The 24169-nt window shown below is 47.9% G+C and overlaps 1 protein-coding gene across 4 annotated transcripts in view; it reads right to left on the reverse strand.

Moving 5' to 3' along the window:
• Window positions 1–3055: 3055 nt before the first annotated feature.
• Window positions 3056–24169, reverse strand: part of GDPD5 (glycerophosphodiester phosphodiesterase domain containing 5) — a 169108-nt gene continuing 147994 nt past the window's right edge. For 3 of the 4 annotated variants that reach the window (XM_069808631.1, XM_069808633.1, XM_069808634.1), the window contains exons 10-17: window positions 23870–24020; window positions 22335–22553; window positions 19813–19970; window positions 17725–17872; window positions 14359–14441; window positions 11623–11637; window positions 7183–7295; window positions 3056–5812 (exon numbers count right to left, since the gene is read on the reverse strand). In XM_069808631.1, the coding sequence (XP_069664732.1) occupies window positions 5697–5812; window positions 7183–7295; window positions 11623–11637; window positions 14359–14441; window positions 17725–17872; window positions 19813–19970; window positions 22335–22553; window positions 23870–24020 (1003 nt within the window). In that variant the 3' untranslated portion in view covers window positions 3056–5696. The remainder of the gene's footprint in view (window positions 5813–7182; window positions 7296–11622; window positions 11638–14358; window positions 14442–17724; window positions 17873–19812; window positions 19971–22334; window positions 22554–23869; window positions 24021–24169) is intronic. The other variant, XM_069808635.1, reaches the window with a different exon arrangement.

Consider the following 24169-nt stretch of genomic DNA (forward strand, 5'->3'; position numbering starts at 1 on the left):
CAGAGTGTTGGAAACTCTTCAGCAACGTTGCAAAGCCATTATCTCCTTGTAGCCATAAAGCACGGGGCTACCAACCCATTCAAAACCAAACCCCAGCTTCAGGCAGCGCGTGCAGCCCCAGGGTTGGGGAGGACCAGCTACTAGGAGTTGTAAACACACAAAGTAACCACAATGAGAAGGCTTTGCAGGGTGCAGCTGCCCCCGTGCCCATGCCAAGCCGCCTATCGAGGGGATTTCTACAGCCAGACTGCGCTGCTCTTGGCCCTGCATCTCGCTGCAGGATGCCACCGTGCCCCAAAGCAGCTGTTGCTGTGCAAAGGCTGTGCTACAACCCACGCTTGTGGCCTTTTTGCATGAAACAGAGGGCATTAAATACCCCACAGAGCTGCAGGACGTGAGGGTGTTTGAAAGGGGTGTCTGCTAGGCAGCACCAGAGGAAGGACGCCTTACGCTGCCAGTGCCCTGGGTCTTCTCCCAGGGTAGATACAGATACCAGAAGCAGTGATTTTACAGTGGATTAGGACTCTAAAATCCCTTCTTCACATTAAAAATGCTCAGCCTCTGGCACATGGCCCGTGGAAGCCATTAGGCACAAAGCCACAAGCATTAAAAAGATGCAAAAGGGAAATACGAGTATATAGGACCAGGAACTCCAGGCACCTGCTGGGGAAAGCTCTCTGTGAATGTAGGACCAAAGCTTACTGAAGGAGCAGCAGAGTATGCATGTCAGGAGGAGAAAGGAATAGGAAGGAGAAGGGAGGCAGCTAAGCTGAAGAGAAAACAAGGAAAAAAGAATGGAAAGGTAGAAGGGAGTTTTGGATAAATCAGTAGCGGAGACCATGGTGAGACATCTTGAGGGAGACGGCCACTAGGATTTGATCGCGCTGTGGTCTGTACTTCCCTACCATACGCCCAAGATGCATCCCATCCAGGACAGCCGTCTATGCACTCCTGGCACCGCCATCCACGGCTCCACCTTGCCATGGAGAGAGTCAGGACACCCTCTTTCACCCTCAGCCAGCTAGGGGAAGTGAAGGGCAGTCACCAGCCTCTGGGAGAAGAGACCAAAGCAGGAGAGCCAAGTAGATGAGTTAGGGCAGAGAAGTAACTAGAGCAGAAACAGGATCCAGAAAGAAGACAGGGAGAAAACCAAGAGGCTTAAGAGGGGAAAAAAACCCTTGGTTTCCTATTTCACATATTGTCAATACTCACATTGAGCTTGAAACCCAATCAAGAACTTCAGCCAAGAAGAGGTTGCTTGCACCAAGAAGGGGAACCAGCCTTCAGCCTCATCCCACTGCTGCTGCTTACATCGCGGCTAGACTTCTCACGCCGAGTTTGAACTTTGAAAGCTCCTGACCACTGCATCATGTTGAGGCTTTAGCAGAGATATAAGAGATCCTTCTAATAGCAGGTAACTGTGTAGGCCTAGAGCATCAGCATCACCTCCCACACCCCAGGACTACAACTCTACTGCCAAATTTAAAGGGCTGGAAAGGTTCCCAGATACCACGAGAACTATCCCAGCTATACCACTAAGCTCTTATAAATAAGAGCAGTTTTAGAGAGGAAGAAAGAGTTAAATAGCACAATGTTGGCTGTCCCAAGCCATTTGGGCTTAGAGCCAGCAACCAATCCTCTGCTCTTTTATTTGAATAACAGACACAGCCTACATGACTCTCATTTCTCTCCTTTCAACTTTTCAATATCTTTCCCTAGGGTACAGCAACGACAGCCCCTAGTTAGGGATTATTCAATACTGTAGATATCAGGAGCTCTATCCCTTCCCCTAGGGCAATTTTATATTTAACACTCAAATGGTATTGCCGGAGCCAGTCAAATTCATGACACGGTACTGACTACCCATCACCAACCAGTGAGATAGTGTTGTATTTACTTTAATCCCTTTCAACTATCAGTTAAATGCAGCCATTCAGGGGCTGGAGAAAACAGCTGCTTAACAAAGAACAATCCCACGCTGACCCAGACAAGATCCCCTTCTCAACCAAAGCACCCTCAGTCTGCAGCTGGGAGCAGATCCTGGGGTAAAAATTAAAAAATAAAATAGAGCAAGCACCAAGCAAGCCTTTCCCTTAATATACACATCTAGCAAAGAACTGCCCAGGGACTGCCCAAGCTGGATCTCACACCCGGACTCCCATGTTTAATAAGTGCTAATGGATGTATCAGCCATTTCTTCCTCCTTGAACTTGCTTATGATTTTTGGCCTTCACAGCACCCTGGGGCAATGACTTGCATAACGCGTGTTAAAAATAAATTGCTTCCCATTTGTTTGGTTTAAAACTGCTGCCTGATCAGGTCTACGGGTGCATCATTGTCCCCATGTGGCCATACACACTGAAAAATTATTCTACAGTTACTGTTCATGGCTCAGGTCTGCACAGTCACCTCGACTCCACACAACTGCTTTTCAACTACCGTCTTCTGGTCATTTTTGTGTCCCCCCTCTGGACCCGCTCCAGCAGGTCCCTGTCTCTCCTGTGCTGAGGACCCCAGAGCTGGACGCAGAACTGCAGGTGGGGTCTCACCTGATCGGAGCAGAGGGGCAGAATCCCCTCCCTCGACCTGCTGGCCACGCTGCTGGTGATGCAGCCCGGGAGATGACTGGATTCCTGGGCTGCGAGCGCACATTGCCGGGTCATGTCCAGCTTTTCATCCATCAGCATCCCCAAGCCCTCCTCCGCAGGGCTGCTCTCCATCCCTTCATCCCCCAGCCTGTATGGATACTGGGGGTTGCCAGGTGCAGGACCTTGCACTTGGCCTTGTTAAACCTCATGAGGTTCATGTGGACCCACTTCTCCAGCTTGGGATGGCTTCTCATCCCTCAGGTGTGTCAGCCGCACCACTCAGCTTGGTGTCACCAAGAGGAGATGCAACACAACTGTACCAATCTCAAGAAGGATGGATCTCCAAACCTCTCTCTGGTCAGACCTTTGGCAGTCTCATGAAGCATGAAAAACCAGAAACACAGGGAGAAGAATCAAGGCATCATCGTTACACAGGTGATCCCAGAACACACAACAACATCACAGACTGGCAGGGGAATACTGACAGTTTATTTCACAGAGCATTGCAGAGTTTATTTTGGTCTAGGTCTATTTTCATCAAAAAAGTATCATCTTTTTAAAAAGAAAGGTAGCAAATATTCAGGACAATTATGGTAACAGTCAGTGCATTACACATAAAGTTTGGGTCTCATCATTAAAAAAAAAAGTGAATTGTGAAAACAACTCTTTGTTGGATTGCTTTTAACACTTCCAAGCTTTTAAGCACTTGACCTTTCAATAAAGTCATCTCCAAGGATAAAAACAGAACATGCAGGTGATTATCAACAGATGCTGAGATTTAAACAAGATCTCTCACTTGGCAATGACAATCCACCAGGAATGTTTCAATACAGCACCACATTAAAGGGAGAAGCAACTTTGTTCTCAAAAGCCTTCAAATCCACCAAAAACTTGCAATTTTGCAGAAAAACCACACTGTATTTCACAGACTTGAGAGAGTACCATATAGAAAGACAGTATTTGGGGAAGGTAAGAGGCAGCATGGACCAGGGTCTTATTCAACTTACATTCATAAAAACCCAGGGTAGATGCAAACAAATTAAATTCTTGATTTGCGCTGCTTAGGAGATGCTTATTAAAGCATGACAATTCATATTTTCATTATTAATAGGGGTATATTTCTTTTACATAGATAATTTGGCCACTTTTGCCCCCAATTCTTACACACTAAGGCCAAGACTTTGGGGTTTCAAAACACTATTGGAGTACAGCTTAAAAAAAAAAATAGAGCAGTTCAGTGCTGCCAAAACAAGAACAAACTGCTCGAGGCTGTTTTGATTGTGGCTTGTTTCTGGTCTTTGCAAGCCTGCTTTGTGCGTTGAACGTGACGCACACCAGCATCCCCCGGACCGCCCTTCTTCTCTACAAGGTGACTTCTCCCAACCACTCACAGGCTCTGCAACCCAGCTTGGCCAGCACCCGAAGGACTCAGCCTCAGCTCCCATCCCCTCCATGGGAAACAACTTTGACAGTCCCATCACTTTCAAGGCAGCGCGCACCAAGCTTCAAAGGAAGCTCGTGCTCAATGGGATTTCTCCCGTTGCACGTCGTGTCAACCAAGATCCAGCAAGGAAGGAAGCAACCCCACACCAGAAGGCCACGGGGACTGAGCCAAGACCCATTCAGAGCTCCAGCAGCCTTCCGGCTGGCTTCAGCTGCCTTGGGAACCGGCTCCGTGTGAACAGCAAAGTGACCCAAAAACAGGCTCCTCTCCATGAGGCCTTGAAGGTCAAGAGCAGAAAGCTCCGACCGCCCTTGGGCTGGCTGTGAGCCGTTTCAGGGAGGGGATAAAATCCAACTGTCATCTACTTAGTTTCTGAGCTTTTGGTTTGTTTTTTTTTTTTCTTTTAACCTCTGGTCTAGGGTTTTGGTTTAAAGCCTTTTGCATTGGAAACACACTGATCCAAGCTCTTACCTTCATGAGCCTGTCAGCATCTGCTGCAAGACCGTCACTCCTTTGGAGGACGTGAACACGCAGCTTTTAAAGATCCTGCTTTTAAAGCAAGGAGGAAGGTCTCCTTGCAGGAATAAATTACACTCCGGGGCTGCTTCACCTTCCAAACTATTTACAACTCCTTCACCTATGGGCATCTGCTTGGCCCAGAGAGGGGGGAAGTTCACACTGGACCACCACCTCCTCTTCCTACACGGCTGCAAGGACAGGGAAGCAAGGAGCGACTGCAAACGCCACTCGGAGCGGCAGGCACTTTAGCCAGATCTGAGCGGTGATGGTGCCAAAGGCATTGCTTTTTGCAAGCCATCGGGGCTCCCGACAGAGCCCAACTCAGGGAGAAGATAGAAAGAAAGAAAAAAAGGAAAAAAAAATAATCAAGAATCAAAGCATTGCTGCCAGCAGAGGCCAATCTACAGCCAACACTCAGGATTTGCCTTCGAGACTGCAGCAGGACTTTTCAAGAGCGCCGTTCCCCTGCGAGCACCCAGGCTTTGGGGATGGAGGATGGGACAGGCAGAAGGTGCCCAAGTGACGGAGCCAGTGCAACCCCTTCCCTGGCTCTGAACTTCAGCAGGGAAGAGCAGTGCTATCTCCTCTCCTAGGAAAGCTTCTCTCCTCCAAACAGCCTCCTGTTGCATTAGAGCTAAAACTTCATCACCCAGGAAAGGGGGAAGAGGAGGGGAAACGAAAAAAAACAGTAACAAAAACGACACTTCACGAGAACATCACAACATTCAGCTACACAGTCGCTGCATCAAGGGAAGGAGTGGAGCGGGAGAAAGGGGAGACACGTCCAACGTGTTTTTCCCAGAAGCCCCCAAGGGGACTCAGGCTGCCACGTCAAGATTCAAATAACTTCAGCCATAAGGTCGAGGATTTAATGAACACGGTATTTCCACTCATGCCCTGGAAAAATTACACTCAAAAAAAGAGAGAGAGACAAAAAAATTCAGATTTTCTACATATTTACAAAAATAAGCCCCCCAACCTCACAACCAAGGAGGTGGAGGAGCTAGTGATGGGGTATGGGAAGGGGTCTCTGCCTGACCAGCAGTTCCTCAAAGGTTCCCATCCCGCAGCACGCAGGAAAGCACGGCTTTCGCTGCCGGAGCGAACGCGGGGGACGCCACGCGCCGGGGTTGGACCAGAGCCCCTCAGTTCATCCGCAGCTTGGTGTCCCGGTGATCCGTGGGGGTGACCATCTCGTTGGCATAGCCGTTCTCGGAGCAGAGAGACAGCTCGTCCGTGGTCTCCACGCCGTTGTTGATCTCTGGGGAGGGTAGAGAAAGCAGGGACATCGTCACAGGGCAAGTCCCAGGAGCATCCCCCACGCATGGGGAAACTGAGGCACTGAGCAGCCGCACAATTCCAGCACATGGGATCTATCTGATCCTACAGGGATTTCACCCTGGGTTTAGTAACACTGCACCCATTTAAAACCAGTTCTGAACAGGATCTGCCTCCAAACAGGAGCTCATTTCTAAATTTCAGACCTTGACAATCTTGCCACCATCAGAGGCAAAACTGGATTCCCCCGTATACATGATGCTAGTCCACAGGCTGAGTGAACCTGTGGGAAAAGGATGCAAAATATCTGAACTTAATCTCTACTCAAATGGCCATTCTGGAAAAGGACAGACTCCTATAGTCACTGGTTTCACTGGAAAAAATGTGCAACCAACCACCAATGTTTTAATTGTAAACACCCACCCTAAACAAGAACATTTGTTTCAGAGGCACAAAACTTCAATATGTATCCCCAACCTCTAAGGATATTTCATGTCTAGGACATTTTATGTCTAGAACATGCTGGGGAGGCTTAATTCTGCTGTGACCAACTGCTTTCCCTATCTGGGTTTCGTGGATTTACACCCGATTTTCACCATCTCTAGAAGGCAGAATCCGGCCTGCATTTCACACAGTAAGCTCTCTGAAGCAAGAGTTGTCATTTTGCTGTTTATGTGCCCATTACAATAAACCCTGATCCCTGCTAGAGGTCTCTAGCCCCTACATACAAAGAAAGAAAGCCCATAACAAAGCTCAAGGGGAGATTATATTCACATTCCTTCAAATGTGAGTTTTCCAGCTTCACTCACCAACTTTAATCTTTTAAAGCTAAATGTTTCCCTCTTCATACACATTTCTGAGATCTTTCTTAGAGGTGGGGTGAGATGGAGACATTGCTAGCATGTTCCAACACAAGTAAATGCTGAGAGGAGCACAAGGATATCAGGAACCCCTCAACTTGTAGCGCCACTGAATTCCAGGTCTACCCCACACTCATCACCACTATTTGTGGTGATCTATGCCATTATTTTAATGGGTATTATAGCTTTTGACATGCTCTTAACGATTGAGAGCAGAGAAGATGTGGGACAGTACAAGAGAGCTGCATGCCATAGCTTGGTAAGTTAAATGCAGCATTTCTGAGCAAATCAGCACTCAGACCTGCACCAGTTTGGGATGGATGAGCCATGACCATATCCCACAAGCGGTTCAGTGCAGCAGGGTCAGTCCAGTCATCCAGTCCCACCAGCAGATGATGACAACCATACCAAGACCACCTCCTCCATCAGCAGAGAGCAGGGTGAGAGCTGAGGGATGGAGCAAAGGGCTCTGGCCAACCAGCCCCATCCATACCTGAGAAGATCAGCTTCTCCTTCATGATCTTGACATCCCGGCTGGACCGGCGGACAGCAGCGCTGAGCATGATCTGCTCTGGGTTGTAGGTCCTGATGCTCCCTAGGCGCCACCTGCAAGACAAGAAGGGATCTCAGGGGCTGGTCTTCCCAACCACGGAGGCATCCTCAGTCCAAGTGGCCACCAACAACGTGGAGACCAACACGTCCCAGAGACCCTCACGCCTTCGTTCCCTTGCACATACACAACCCCTCATGGTCCGAGGATGTTCAGAGATGAGCATGTTATCTCAAAGGGGTACAGACATACAAGCAGGTCATCTTTAACCACCTTGAACATCCTAATTCCACTAATTTCACCAAGGACAGCAGATGCCCCAAACCTCTCTCTATCACATCAGCTATCCAGCTGCCCAAAGGAGGTCAGGCTGGTTTGACTCTTAGGGCTGGAAAGAGGGAACAGAACAAGAGACTAAGCCAAGTAAAGAAACAAACCATAACCTTTTCCTCGCTGAGTGACATGCTCACGCTTGTGGGAGAAGAGAGCTCAAAGACAATTAAAGGTCTCAAACCTGAGACACAGCAAAGACACTGACATGAGCTACTCTGCAGGGAAGTACAAGCAGTCCCAATGCAGGTACCTGCCACATGCCCTTAAATGTAGTTTCCCCCAGTGCACTTCCCTCCCCAGACACCAGGTCTTTACTTAAATGTTTCTACACAAACCCTCCACTTTTTAAGCCGCGATGAAACTCAGTGTTCACCAAAAGTTTCCACCACGTGAACAATATAAGGCTGATGGGAGCTTGGCTCAACTTCAAACTAGCCAGACATTTATTCTCATTACTGAATGCATCTAAAGAAAATTACTGATGTCAGTAATAAGCAGCGGCAGCAAGTACAAGGGGGATTTTGCTTTTAAAGCTGTTTTTCAGCCTGGGAGCACCCCTGTAGCAGACCCTCAGCTGCAGAGCTGCTGGCATTAGGAGTGGAAGGTGGGCTGCTGCTGCAATAGGGGAAAACAGGGCTTGGTGGGCTCAGACAAAGCAGCCGTACCCAAGATCCCATTGCAAAGGGATGCTCTTTAGGCCAGGCTTTCATAGCCCACACCCCAGCGATTCGTCCTACCTCTGGACCACAGAGGAAGGCTTTCAAGTAAATCCCATTCTCCCTGCCCGAGCCAGGGATGCTATAAGATTATTTGATGAAGAAACAGCAGGGCTATAGGGTGGCTTATGGGGTTTCTGATCTTCTAGCACCATCTAGTGGCTTACCTACACAAGGGAAGGTGATTTTTAATTTTTTTTTTTTTTTTTTTTTTAAAAGGTGACAACCACCTTCTCTTCAATTTCTAACCCTCTACCCAGCCCCAGGAACAGAGGATTTGAAGAGCCCCACACTCCAGCCTGGGTCCACAAAATCAGCCTGAAAAAGCAACATCTGCAAAAGAGGTTCTGCAATTTTTCCAGGACAATCTAGCTGGTGTTGATTTCATGGGTTTTCCATCCCCTTCCCAAATCCCAGTGGATGACACCGCACCATCACACTTTGACCAGGGTACAGATGAAGGCAGATGCTCTGCTACAGAGAAAAGAAGGGATGGGATGGTGTCCTGGGGCTGGGATAGAGTTAATTTTCTTTCTGGTAGCTGGTATAGTGTTGCGTTTTGGATTCAGTATGAGAAGAATGTTGATAACACACTGATGTGTTCAGTTATTGCTAAGTAGTGTTTGTACTAAGTCAAGGATTTTTCACCTTCTCATGCCCAGCCAGCAAGAAGGCTGGAGGGGCACAAGAAGCTGGGAGGGGACACAGCCGGGACAGCTGACCCAAACTGGTATTCCATACCATGTGACATCATGCCCAGTATATAAACTGGGGGGAGTTGGCCTGGAGGGGATCACTGCTCAGGAACTAACTGGGCATCGGTTGGCCAGTGGTGAGCAATTGCAGTGTGCATCACTTCTTTTGTATATTCCAATCCTTTTATTATTGTAATTATTATCATTATTAGTTTTTCCCTTTCTGTTCTATTAAGCTGTTCGTATCTAAACCCACAAGTTTTACTTTTTTCCTTCTGATTCTCTCCCCCATCCCACTGCGGGGGGGGGGGGGGGGGGTGAGTGAGCGGCTGCGTGATGCTTAGTTGCTGGCTGGGGTTAAACCATGACAGATGGCAACACAACACAACTCACAGACCCACGGACAGAAGAAACACAAAGGAAGCACAAAGAGGTAAAGACATTAAAGTACAAAAAAAAATAATTTAAAAATTAAAAAAATATTTTTCTTCTATCGTCATCATCTAAACTGAGCCACTCTGACGTGGAAGATGACCATTTTTGCCCTTAGTGTCCCATGCAGGCAGATCCCACTAAGGTCAATGTGGTTGCAAGTACATAGCATCTCACAGGATAAGACTCTCCTTAAACTATAATCAGGACCAAAAGATATTGCTACAAGTCTTTTCTTTGCCCACATCATCAGGATTTTCAGCATCAGGCTGGGTTGTGTGGCCAAAAGGCACGACGATCTCTTGCCCATAGGTCCTAGACGTCCCATGGAGGGCATGGGCTATTTTGAGGCACCGACAGCCCAGCCTCAAGGGGGTGCAAGGGACCAAAGGCTTTTCTCCTCCTGCCAAGAGGAACGACCACTGCTCTCTCGTCCCCATCTCACATGGTGGCTGCGGTCAGACCCGGGGTGGTTAAATACGCACAAGAGGCCAATGACTCCTCCCACAGGGGTGCATTGCTCTGATTGAACAAGCTAAGAGAGGGTGACCCCAGTTTTCAGGGGTACTTTGAAATACCCTCTTAGAAGAGCCACCGGTACATTTAATCACAATGCAACTCCAACACCGTACGAAATACTCTCTGCTGTGCTCAGTAGCCTTTGGGTGTCCAGAAAGCTTGTTTAATAGAAAAATAGCACCTCTCCTACCCCCTTGGGCTCTGTTGTGATCGGCCACGTTTAGGACAGCAGCGTGCAAAAAGGCCAGACAGACAGCAGGTAGGTCTTGTTCTGGGAGGTTGGCATCAAAGCAGACCAGACGGACACAGGGTGGGAACAGACTAAAAAATACTGGGACAACAACACAGAGACAGCATACACCGTGTTAGGGCCACGACCGGACCCTTGGTTTGGAGAGGAGATGCTAAATGGCAGGGAAAGGGGGTCGGAGAGAGGCAGGTCAGGGAGAAAACAGGGTTGATTGGTACCGAGGTGATAAGATGGAGCGAGCAAAGACCCAAGCCAGCCACAACCACAGAGTCCCCATCCTGCGACTGCTCTTGCCTAAAGCCTGCCCAACTCTTCCATGCCTGTCTTCTCCTTATCCACAAGCCAGGGAGCAAGGCAGAGGCGAGAAGGGGAAAACACCCAACCTCCCTGCACCCACAGAAGGGCTCAGCCCAGCCCCATAGCCAGGTCCTGTTTTGGGGAGATGCCGCGAGGACGTAACGCCGCAAGTCCAAGGTACCTCGTGGAGCAGGCAATACTTGCAGGTGGCCAACCCCAAGCCCCGAGGCGGTAGGTGGGCAGAGGGAGAGGGGCAGATAAGCACAGACAGGGTGTAGCCAAGTCCTCAGAAATACAACCCCATGGCACACAGCAGAAGGAATGGAGAAGGTTAAGACATGAAGAGTTTGGTTCGAGTACGGACACGGTGAAGGCTTTACTGCAGAAAACCATCAGCGCTTCCCTCCAAGGGGAAGAGGACGACTGGTGAGAAAACAGCCAATACAAGGAGAAATCTGGGTTTCCAATTGATGGCACTTCCAATCCAGCATCCCAGGCTCACTCCCTTCCTGGGTGCAACGCTATTTATTTTCATGCTGCATTTCCAGGCTCACAGTGGTGTAACTGAGAAGGGATTCCCGAAAGATCCCTTGCTCCAAGTGCAGCAATTGATGAGCCAAACCTTTTCAGCCATTAGCCTTATTAATTCATTCCCAGGGCTAGAGAAGCGCTACTTTATATAATTGAACAGGTTACATTTTTTTCTTTAAAACTGGCCAATTTAGAAGAGGTTGGTCTCAAAAACCTCTGGTAAATGCAGGAAGGAAGGGGATATTTTGCATGGGATTATTTCTATGGAGAAAGCACTACGCCCACTAGGAATTTCCCAATTACAACAGGCTGCAGGACATCAGAATAGGGCTTTTTTAAAGGCAGCGACTTATACCATTTTAACAGAAGGTCAGATTGCCTTCAAAACATCCACCAGCTTCAGCATCAGGCTTCTGTGGTGCTCATGGCTATGGACTATGCAATGTTCAGAGCCTTATAGTCCCCCTCTGAAGCCAGATGTTTGAAAGCATCATGAAAAGCTGCATCCTGCCCTGTCCATCTGCAGTGAAGCCATAGCAGAGAGGGAGAAAGAAAGAGAGAAAGGAAGGTTGAATGAAAAAGAGAAAGAGGAGGAAAGCACCAGAATTACCTGATCATGTGATAGCTGTGAGATGCCAGAATGCAGCAGAGAGAAAGAGGAGGAACATGCACAACAGTCAGAGCAGTAAGAAAATAAACAAGGCAAAGAGGCAAAAAAAGATCAGTTAGAAGTCATCACAGTTGGTATTTCCCCTCTGGAGAGGCTGCCACGATCCTGTCACCAGGGCTGAAGCAGAACAGCAGGAGCAATCCCTACCCATGGCTATGGAGGAGAGACAAGCCATGCGTAGAAGAGAGGACGAGCACATCGAAGCGGTGGCTCTGTTCCCACCCACCCCCTCATCCTTGCATGAAGGAAGCTGCTCTGTTTTGCCCCAAAAAGGACTTGGAGAAAAAAAAATAAAACAAAACAACCACCATGACACTGAAGGCCAAATGCCAAGCCCATTTCCCAGAGCTGAATCACATCAGCAGGTATTAGTTGGGCAATTCCGCTGCGATTTGTTTTCGATATATCCTCAATGCTGCTACCAATTCTTTCATGTGGTGGAGAAACTGGAACGGCAGGGAAATGGGTCTCTCCTGCACAAGGCTCTTGGTAGAGCAAGCCCTTTGCTGCAGAAAGTCCAACTTCTGGTGCTAGAGTTTCTCCTTCTTCCTTCTACTAACTTGGGGTTGAGTTGTCCCAAGGGAGAGATCCAAAAGAAGGCATTTGGCCCTGCTACGATGGACCCCACATGGCCAGACCTCTCTGAGCAACTCAACTGCCTTTCTCCATCAGGTCCAGAGGCTGGGCAGCAGCTCAGTGCTCCAGGCTGATGGGCCCTGAGGAAATCTGGTAGCAGTTTCCAGTTCTTCTCACCTGTATCACACTTACCCTGAGGGTGGAAGAGAAATCCTGCAATAATACTTTCCTTCCTTACCATGCTTCCTCTTGCACTATTCCATCAAACCTCTTCCAAACTGGAAGAAATTCAATCTGTGCAGAGAGGAAGAGTCTGGCTATTGCAAAGTCCACGTAGCTGCAACTTCTCCCTCTCTCCAAGTGTGCATAATTTCACTCTTCTCTGGGACCTATAGTTCCCATTCAGCAGGTTCAATCAGTTTAATTTCTTCAGCTGTGGTCTCCCAGATCTGATTCAGGAAAGCCTTCTAAAACTGACTTTGGGAGATGAACAAAAGACTGCAAGTATCTCATCAACTTGGCCTTCAAATTCTGCTCTTCAGAGAGGTCAGTCCCTGCCTCCAGACTCCTCTGTGCATTTCTGTATCTGACAGAGAAATACAGGGTCTAAAGAGCAGGGACATCTCTTATTATCAACTGACGAATTTGAGGGAGTGGAGAAAGCTTCCAGGCAACACAGCCACGATGCCCTTCTGGAGGAAAGGTTTAATTGGCCACAATTCAGATCACAAGACCTCTTAGAAAAATTTTAATCTTATCTTGGTCAGTGGTTTCATTAACTGTTGGGAAATCTAACCTGAGAGGAGAGTTTTGAATCTGATGCTCGCTCCGTTATCCCATACTGGAATTAGGGACCTGCTGGGCACAGGTCTACCAGTGTGGGACTGTGCAAGTAATGAATTTAGACACAATTATAAACAGACCCAACATGTGGCCTGAAGTCAAATCCATAGTGGGTGCTGGCAGAAGCGATAGCCTACTGCAACGTGGCAAAAATACCCGAGTAATTATGCACCCAGGGGAAGGAAAGAGGTTGCTGCAAGCAGATGATCTAGGACAAGGCAACAGCAAAATCACTAGCTCATGAGGCTGAAGCAAATTAAATTGCTGTTCCTAACGCAAAGGCATTTCAGATATCATGAAGGAATGAAAGCGTAGGTCCCTTGATGTCTCTAGGACAGTCATTTGTGCATGCCAAAGCAGATGAGATTATTGAGCCGGGGATGAGGGGATGCAATTTCAGAGTGACACGTTTTCCCAGGAGAGGGCTGCTGCTTCTCGCTGGAGGGAGCGTGTCTCTCTGAGCTCACGATTTTGCGGGAGAGGGTTATTACACTGTCACTGCAGACAGCTAAAATGCCTCCTAGGAGAAAAGGCACATCACCGGGAGGACACCGTGGTTTCCTCCAGTATAATCAAGAGGAGGGTAGCTAGGCCAGCTCTGCCATTAGGAAGTTGATTTACCTCCTCCTGATTTATCAGTGTCTTGCTCTGCTCCTAGGTTTTATGCTCCACATTTGTTTTTGGGGACCCTGGCTGACAGAGGAGCCTCTGCTGTGCCCTCGTCAAATCCTTGCTCTCCCCTTTCTTTGGATAACAGAGAGACTTTCTTTATGCATCAAACCAAGCAACTGATTTGATTTGCTAAATCATAATATTTCTAGTTCTTCACCCAAATGGGAGCAAACTGATTTAAGAAAACTATTACATGTTCTTTTTCAATACTGTATTGGTAGAATCTCAAAACATCTCCCCTTCTTCCTTTAAAGCATTTTAATCTCTTTCTCAGTCCATTTCCCTAACGCATTTACAGTTTCTCTCCCACACACGTTTATGAGCGGAGCAAGGCAACTATCGCTACCATTTTGAGATCTCTCATTCTTCTTAAAAAGCAGCAACCACATCCAATTCAATGTCACATCTCAGAAGCGGAATTATTGTTTGCAGTCTTTGTAGGGATTTTTAATAAACAGTTTCCCTGCTATTGCAATCCAAGCACCTCAGGAGCACAGTGCTCCTCCCTCCCATCTCCACCCCGCGCTCTGAACAAAACCACACGCCACAGACGCGTGAGAGTCGAGCTGTAGCCATGGTACTTACTTCTGGAATATAAAAACTCCTACAATTACGATAAATGAAATGAGATCAGACGTGATCCAGATTAGGTGGTACTCGTCTGGAGGCTGGAAGACAAAAAACAGAAGCAGACCTTAAAACTTTCTGGTTTGTACAATCACAGAAAGACCACACGTTGCTAAAGTTACCACCAGGGCAGAAAGAAAAGCACAGAGCTGCAGGGGTGACATATAAATCACAAGGTTTATGACACTTCTAATGCTAGCTTGTCATCCAAAATGACGTTATCAGGAAAAACTGCAAACAGGAACAATTTTAAACTCTCCATCCTTTCGTGTGCTGACATTTTCTCAGAGCTTTGTGGGCTGAAAGTTTCCTATCTCAGCTGTACCGCGAGGTGAGGGTAAGATGCTGTTTGGAAATCTGTGGGAAAACACAGAAATATATACACTTTGCACATGAGACATGCAGGGTCCATTTTGAGTGCTAATGTTAGCTGTATAGCACAGTCCCCATGCTATAAGCGTATACTTCTCAATTTCTGTCCTTTAAGGCACCGGTAGGTCTGGCACCATTTGCCAGTCTGCGTGGCTGTGGTCATCACACCAGCTAAACCCATCATCTGAACCCAGCACAGAAGCACACGAGTTCACATTGATTTTTGTGCTGCCCAAGAAAGAGCACCACGATTAAAGACAACAAAGTAAAGCGATAATAATAATAAACTCTTGATGATGCTCAGAAGGCACCTACCCAGGAAAGCCACCAGTGGTGCTAATGCTTTTCTCCTATCCCAAACCTAGACTAGTCCCAACCAGAAAAAGGTTGCTGATTTTATACCAGATGGATCCGTCACAACCACCAACACCAGCACTAATGCACACAAGTAATATTTCCTTAGAGAACTAGAATCCATAACGCATAAAGACGAGTTCATGCAATGGTAGTGTGACATGGATAAAACCAGTTGGGAGTCATCAACTCTGCTACCCCTGTCTCCCAGCAGAGATCAGCTTGTTCTTCTGCTCAGTGAATCTGTGTGTGTCTCAATTTATCCTGTGAAAGTGTACCACTGAATTAGCAGGGCAATGCTTTAATTAGCCAATGCTTCTGATGGAGCTTTAATCCCTGTGTTTTACAGCTTATTTACAAAAGGGTGACATTTAATGTTACATTTGCTGCCTCTATTAGGACGAGCAGACTCAAAACTGATGTTTCCCATTTTCTTGGCAGGAGAATGCCATCATAACTATTTTGAATGAAAACTCAAGAGTCTTCTAAGTTAGAAGAAAATCTACACATCTAAATTTTTTCATGAATGCAACTGTTGGTATTTCACAACTGAAGAACCCAAATAGGAGGTTTTCCTGTGGGGCATCAAAAGGGGAAAACTAGATTTATTTATTTTTTTCCCCAAAGACATGCATTCCACAAACATCATTATTAAGAGTACCCAGTGAGCAGATGCCTCCTCAGCCCTTCAGAGGAGGGAGCAAACATCTGTTGCAGAGGCAACTTGTTGTCCTGCTCCATCCACACCAAGACCTGCTCAGGAATTTACTATATTTCACCTGCAGTTCCACTGAAACAGGGCTGTTTCAGTGGGATTACTCTGGGTTTCTATAAGCTTTACCCACTATAAGTCCTATTCCTGAAATCCTCACATTTGCAGCCACCAAACCCTTCATCAATTCAGTGTAACTGGGCAGAGAGCAACCTAAAACCCCAGCTCTGAGAGACTCCCAAAAATGCAGAGAGGGGTCCCACACTGGGCACCCACTTTAAGGGCATCAAGTTGGGGGCTGAACTCCCCTCAAGCTTTTCAAAGCCCTTCTCTATACCACGTCTGACAGCCTCTCTTCTTACCAGCAGCTTCCCATCAAGGATAGAGGGGAGAGAGACTGTCACTTTTTCTTCTTTGGTTTTTCCTTTTATTTAACTGAAACACAAGTTAAATGTATTTTGCAATCACAAATGGCTCCTGGGTGAATGGAGCAGAACAGATTTGCACTGTTCAGCTGGTGAAGCCCAACAAAGCCCCTGAGGGCACTGGACAGCCAAAGCCTGGCAGAAACAACCATTTCACTCCAGCTCCCAAGCCATGTCCTACGTGGTGGAGGAGGCTCAGATGGCAAAGCTGGTTAGATTACATCACCCAGGCGCTTCAATATGTGGGAAATCAAGGGATTTTTATGCTGCTGGTGATATAAGTGTGCACTTGCAGCAGAGGGCTGAGTTGGAAATCCAGCAGATGGGAGAGCCCTTGGAGGAGGGCTCCAAGTATCAGCAAAGAGGTTTTTGGAGTAAAAAGCTGCCACTGATATGCATATAAGTCCTGCCAGCTGTAGTGGAGGACAGATGTTTGCAGCAGCACAGTTCAGACAACGATAATCTCTTCTGCCAACAGATCCAGTCTTTATAAAACCATTTCCAATTCTCCAGCTTCAGCACACATCAGTGTGAATTTGTGTAGTTAGACACAAGCAGTGGGTTAAGCTAAGGCTAAGGACAACACACATCGATAAATGTTCATCCATCTAGGCAGTAGTCTTGAGGTCCTACCTCCAGCTAAAGATGCAGATAACTCGTTAATATTAGATTCTCCTCGGGCCCATCTTATTCTCCCCTTTCCCAAGCATATCTGCCAGAGCAGCAGGTAAAATAGCTGTCTTCTGTCCTACCCCCAACAGGATCTGTCATCAGAAAATAGCTGAGGGGCTTACACCGCCACAGCTGAACTCTTGTTTGGGGAATACTTTAATGCAACTATTTCATTTTCCCTTGAGTCCAACTTGAATATTGCTGTTTGGTTCAGAGACCCAAAGTGCTAGGAACATTTTCAGAGCCTACGTGATGGGCAAGGGGGCTATCTTTGGGCTCTGGTTGTTCCTTGTCCAGCAATGGGGTAACCAGAGGTAAAACTTGTCCTCATTTGGTATTAAAAAACAGACAAAAAGCTAGTTTTGCAGCCTGGCCAAAACACAGAAGCCAGGTTTGCTGGTTCACCTGTGTGCCTGCTTCTGCAACTTTACCAGCTGCTCAGCAGGTCTGGAAAGATGTTTTTCTATCAGAGGAAAATGGAAAAATCATGTGGGTTAAATGGGGCAGGCACCACGATCTCCAAGCATCCCACCCAAACCCCGTATAAGGAGAGACGAGGCCAACTGAAGGAAAGGATTGTGCAAGAGACGAATTGATCCATTACCATCTCAGGGCTCAGGCATATAGAGGCAGAAAACCCTCAAGCCCAACAGCACGTTGAACCCAACCAAACCTTCCCGGAGAAACCCACCAGACGTAGGGCTGCAGTGGTCAACGGCCACCTCTACATCCCACCACTGCATCCCTCCTTCCAGGGCTTCACAGCACCTTCCCACGCATCCTGCTTACCATTAGCCAGATGGGAAAAGGCACCTTGCGAAGGACGTGGGAGCTGTCGGAGGTGACGGACTGGACACCAGCGCACCACAGGATGGAGTACAGCCAGGGCTCGTTCACAGTGTAGAGATTCACACTCAGGTTTGCCATGGCGTAGTCCCTGCCAGGAGATAGACAGGGTGAGATGCGAGTCCCCCAGCAAACATCAGACCCTCATCTCCAAGAGGAAAGCTCTTGCCAGCAGCCACCACTGTAATCACGGCTAGATTTATTGGGTTTGAATTGCACGAAATAGGGTTTTTTTAACAGGGCACAGTCACTTCACAAGCAACCCAAGGGCACTGCAATCAAATGGTTTGAACTTGAAAGCTTTCTTCACCTCTTGGATGCTATCTGACCCAGGCCACAGACCACCTCAGATGCTTCCTCATGAACGATGGACATGGCATGTTTTTGTAACAACCGCCTCATCGTGTTGACGTAAAAGTAACATCTGGCTCAGATGCCTGTAGCGCTTCATAGGCAATTTGCTTAATTAAAAACTGACAGACACATTTCCAACATCAATTCCTACAACTTCCATGCCCTTGTTTTGGGGACAGTTGGAGAGATACAGCTTCCAGTCTCCTGAGGTCATTTTCCAAGCAGCTAAAACTGCAAGCTAGGGTACAGCAGCTGTCAGCAGGAAACCAAGCACTGGTAGTGCACTCCCTGTACCCATACAATTTGCATAAATTGCTCTGTTTCCTTATCTATGAAGCAGAAGCATCACTAATCTCCCTCACATGGGCAGCACAGAGATTAATCCTTGCAATTTAATACCAGCAAAGCACTTTGAGGTGGAAGGCCACTGTACAAGATGGGGACATCTCAAAGCTCTCAACGTGATCAAGATGCTCCAAAGGCTAAGGGATTCTCAAGGGCAGAGGTGGTTGCAGCAATGTTACATCCAGATGCTGATTTTGGGGGGCATTGAGAGAACCATGTTAAACCAGGGCTTGTTGAGCCTGCCCTGGCTTATGCTGCAGGACTGCAGCAAAATTTGACTGGGCACCGCAAGACCTTCAGAGTTCAAGAAACACTCAGGTGGCAGGTCTGATTTTGGAGACAGCTGAGGTGGGATTGATGAGAGATTGGGGCTGATGAGCTGGCATAGAGGAGAGAGTTGGCATATGGTCCTCTCCATGAGATAGAGCAAGTAGGTAGGGGGAAAAACAGGCAGGAATTATCCTACAGGTAAAGCACAGACTTGGTTTTAAGGGTGAGCAACTAGACTGATGGTCATTGTTCAAGACACCACTGGATTATGTGAAATAGGACCACGCTCACAAACAGCTGTGGTCTCAGCTCTTCCCTACTTCCAGCCAAAACATACAGTAAAACAGCCCCTTTGGAGAGAATTTTCTTCTTTGGGGAAAAAATTTAAACTCTAAAAAATAGAAAAGCTCTACTAGAGACAATCCGCCCTTTCCAAGAAGGGGGCAAAGCTAGGAGCTAGCACACTGCACGGTTCAAATACAGGCTCAAGCAGAAGGAGAAGAACCCTGTGATATGCCAGTCTCATTAAAGGGGAGACCTGACCAGTCTAAATAGCTGACACAGGACAGTAATGAAATGGGTGAATTCTCTGCAAACAGAAATTTCTGAAAGCATATCCAGACTTTGGACTAATCAAAATTCTGTGGTAGCAACTCTGGAGCAGACGAACAGAAACAAAGGGCAGCTGCTAATGAGGGTGAAACAGCACTTGGAGGTACTCAACGTGAAAAGCCTTCACTTTTTCCCAGAGCTGACAGTGTAATAAGAATCAGACAATTCATATATCTATTTCAGAAAAGTTCATCATATACTGAATTAGCACGTAGAGTTATCAGTCAGCTGTGCGCGCCTGAGAACAGCCTGAATTCTGGGTGATGGGTAGGGACAAGCTTGCACAGCTCAAGATTTCAAGAGCAAGTCCATCTGAAAAGATACCTCCGTGCAGATAAGACAGCCTGGGGTGATCAGAAAAGATGCCGCTGGGCTGGGGATGCACAGAGCTGCGAACACCCGCCGTGGAGCACACGGGCTATCACGCAGTGTCCAAACGGAGGGCTGTACCTGACATCCTCGTTCGTGACCTTGGTGTAACGCAGGTTGAGCTTCACGATGCCCTTCTCCCTCATGCGCTCTGCGTCCAGCTTGAGGCCAGAAGTCTGCTGGAAACCCGGCGCAATCTGTCTGACCAGCTGCCTCTCTGTGTCCGGCAGCCACATCACCTGCGGAGGGAGCGAGACAGAGGACGGCTACGGCAAAGATGGTTCACAAAGCCGGTAACGCGAGGTAGCTTTGCAGACAGTCAGTTTACACCAAGCCAGAAGCAAAGTCACATGAGAGACTGCCTCGTTTGTCATACAAATTGGCTACGAGACACTTACAGCCTCCCACATCTTTAATCAAACTCATTTCAGGATTATCCTCGAGCCCAAAGGACTGTAACGCACAAAATCTCAGAGGTGAAAAGGGTTGAGATACAAAGGGATCAGGCCGAGGGCTCAGGAGAAGAGACATGGTGTATCCTTGAAACCCTGTCCTCCCTGCCCAGTTCAGGGCACGGAGAGAACCAAGGACATAAAGCCAAAATTGACAGTGCAGACAGGATGCATGGGAAAAGCCTCTCATGATCCCGTGGCTAAGACTAGTTTTGTTCACCCTCTTTTATCAGGGCTACATCTACTCCAGCCCAGAGCAAGGATTTCCCTAAGTTCATACCACACTTTGAAAGCGTGTCAAATTAATTACCGTTAACATACTCAGCTGCTAAAGCAGATGCAGGAACCAAGCTGGGCAGTTCTATGGTTTGTGCCATGTGGAGGCTGGGCCCAACCAGATGATCTCAGCAGTATGGCTGGGCATTGCATTGCTTCAACCTATGTTTGATAACTTGGTGACACTCATCTACCAAAGCATCAGAGCAGCACAGATGCAGCCCTATGCATTTTCAATAGGAAACCATAAAACCTAGGTGAGAAATAGCACTTCACAACCACATATCTACGTTTCAACAATTTTTCTCCTGCTCTCCATCCCAGTATCCAAGCTCCTCCTTTGGATCTAGCCAAGCTGGCAGAAGCTTGTGGATAACACTGTCACTGCAGCCACGTAGTTAACTGGAAATTGGGTGACAGTGTCAGTCATTAAAAAGACAGATGGAAGTTGAAAATAGCTCCGTTCCCTCCTGGGCCCATCACTGCACAAGTCAGTGATAAAATTGCCTGTGCATGCAGATGCACCTAATTGGTACAGATGAAATATCTGAGCTGCAAGTGATGTAGTCATTCTACTTGCCAGCTTTACCACGCTATTTTCAACCAGTCCATGTTCAAGGGAGAGCACGGGGCAAATGAAAGAACCAGATTTCCTTCCCAAGACAGGTCAAGGAGAGAAGTTTTCCAAAGGACAGCCAGAGTCCCCGGTCTGGGTGCCCTTCTGACACATGGGGAATGGTACTTTTCCTCCAGGAGAGATCATTGCATCCAAGGGAGCTCCTGATGGGCTGGGTGAAGATCTATACCTTGTGGTCAGAGAGGACACAAGGCTAGCTGGACTCTGACTGCAACCGCCCAGAGGTGGAAATCAAAATGTTTGGCATAACCCAGCAAGGACAATTCTGGGGCAGAAATGGAAGCCTGGAAGAGATGTCTGCAGGTACGTAGACCTCCTTTTGCTGAATACCCCTCAGGTCCAGGACAACTGTTTCTCCTCCAAGCAGGAGCTGACTGTAGGCTGAAACAGTTGCTCAGCCCAGGGAGAAGGATTATTTAAAACTAAGGAGCCGGAGGGAGAGGAAGGTCTCTCTGCTGCTCGCAACCAGCCTCCAGGTCCTGCCTCTTCTCTCACGTCTGAGGCTCTTAAAGAACTGCTCGATGGGAAGGGACCTCAGGAGATCTCTACTCCAACACAAACCAGTGCCAGCACTGATTTCAGACCAGCTTGCTCAGGGCTTTGTCTAGTTGGGTCTTGAAAAGCTCTGAGGATGGAGATCCCTCAGTCTTTCCGGGCCCCTCTCAACACTTGCCTGCCCTCACAGGGAAAACTAGTTTCCTTATATCCAGCGGGAACCACTCCCGTTTCAATTTATGACCACTGCCTCCCATTCTCCTGACACACAGCTCAGTGAAGAGCTTCAGTCCAACTTCTCAACAACCTCCTTGCCAGTACTGGGGAGACCTAATAGCAGCTCTCCAAAGTCTTGTCTTTTCCAGGATGAAGAGACTCCACTCCCTCAGCCCCTCTTTGTATGTCCAGCCCCCCTAACCAGTTTGGTAGCCTCTCCAGGACTTGCCCCAGTTTACCAACACCTGTCTTGTACTGGTGAGCCCCACCACTGAACACATGATTGCTGAGTAAGGGGAATAATCACTTTCCTCCATCTACTAGCTATACTACCACGAGTACAGTCCAAGATGATATCGAGCCTCTGGGACCACCAGCCTGGAGGCACAGTCTGCCCCAGCATGACTTCTTGGCACGAAGTGGCATTTCAAATCAAGTGTGCAAATGGATCCAATGACACACTTAAGGATTCAGGGAACCCATAAAGGCAGCAATTTTGGAAACATCACCACCCCCACAGAACTCACAGCCTGTTGCCGAATTCGCGACGCCAGGATGGTTTCCAGGGTGATGTTGATGTAAGTGCTGTAGTAGGGATGAGCTGGTGGCAGGTCCTGGAAGTTCAGGATGAGCGATGTGTTGTCCTTGATCACCTCTAGCATATCTGCCAGCTTGCAGACCGACTGGTTGGCAGCTTCCAAGTAGTCAGACCTTGAGAGAGACCCAGCCGTCCAGAAAGGGTCGTTCTGAAAGCAAAGCACATCCCAGTATTACTGCCACAAAGTCCAGACTCCCCCAATACAGGTGAAGACCCTTTTCTATCCCACCCTGGCAACAGCGGGGCACGCTGACAGCTGCTCTCGATGACCATCTTGCAGCTTGCTGAAGTGTTTCTCTGTGCCTCAGTTTCCCTACCCAAGGGGAGGTCACAGGTCCTTACTGAAAGCAAGGTGTGCTGGACATGTCACCCCATTTCCAGAGGAAGAGCAGAGCTATAGGGCAGTAATGTAATTTCCCAAGGCAGTAAGCTAAAAATGTACTTTCTCACACTATGTACGCAATCACCAAGGATTCTTCAGGATCCCAAAATAAAAAGGGCCAGCTATTACATAACTAAGAGCGATCAGAAAGGAGCTATGGGCTGTTGGAAGAGATGGGCTTCTGACTTGACATTCAGGAATGACTGCTTCAAAGTACAGGCCAAAAAGCAGCCTTCCAGATGCTGTCTTGGCCTTCCTCACCTGGCAAGCAGCAGTTTTCCCTGCACTCCCACAACCACATCTGCAAGCCAAGCAAGTTTCTGCGCAGCTGTAATACACAGACATCCCCGTCATACCTCCAGACCAGCTCAGATCAGAATGGCAGTGAAGCTATCACGGTTTCAGTCTTCCACTGAGCAAGCAGCCAGGGAACTCCAAGCAGGCACACGAAACCGATACCTGAGCTTGCATCACCGCAGCAATGCCTCAGCAAGTCACGTTCAAACTTGCATGACTGTGCCAGAGTGCTGCAGCCCTCCTTCCAGACCACGGCTAATGCTCTCCAAAAAGGTTACGGCTGCTGGCCAGGGAGCAGCTCGGCAAAAAGAAATCCCATTTGCAACCTGCCTGCATGCCGAAGGATGGGTCAAGCTCATGCCACGGCAATTCCTCCCCCCCCAGACTTCGAAGGCTGAATTCCTTGCTTTTTCTTTGTAAAGACAATTGTCACCAAAAGTAAATTAAAGAAAAAGGGACAGCCTATAACACACTGTCTTTTCTGTTCTCTTTATAAATCGCATTCCCCCTCCTGGGGCTCTTGAAGTTCTTTGTGGTGTCAACCAGGCACTAAGGCCCCTTCTTCCAGCTGGTAGAAGAGGCACAGGAAGACAACAAGTCTTTTAGACCAAATCTAAGTTTAGTAGAGGACAGAAATAAATATGGTTCATGGACACTTGGTCTAGCTGCACTTCAGACCACTCCGAGGAGATGGATCTACACCTCTCCACCTCCAAGAAGGTTTAGGCATGAGCTTTCATCCCATGGCCGTAGCTCCAGGACACCCTCTCCACGGCTGTACGCACCTTTAGGAACCACTCTCCAGCATTGAGCTTTTCCAGGTCGGTCCAGTTGAACATGGAGGAGTGCTCGTAGGCCCGCTCTGGAAACAATTCCTCCACATTTGTTGTTCTCCTGAGTGTCTTGTCATGCATCAGAAACGGCACTCCATCATAGCTGCAAACAGTCAGAGGCCCCATTACAGGTGAAGGTGCACAACCTTGTGTACATACACAGTACTAGAGAAATGCCTGTTCCCACTCCAGCTTCTCTCATGGCTTCACATCAAAATTATTGTGAAGATTTCGACCAGCTTAACACATCCC

This window comes from Haliaeetus albicilla, chromosome 20 (genome assembly GCF_947461875.1).
Source record: "Haliaeetus albicilla chromosome 20, bHalAlb1.1, whole genome shotgun sequence".
Classification (NCBI taxonomy): domain Eukaryota; kingdom Metazoa; phylum Chordata; class Aves; order Accipitriformes; family Accipitridae; genus Haliaeetus; species Haliaeetus albicilla.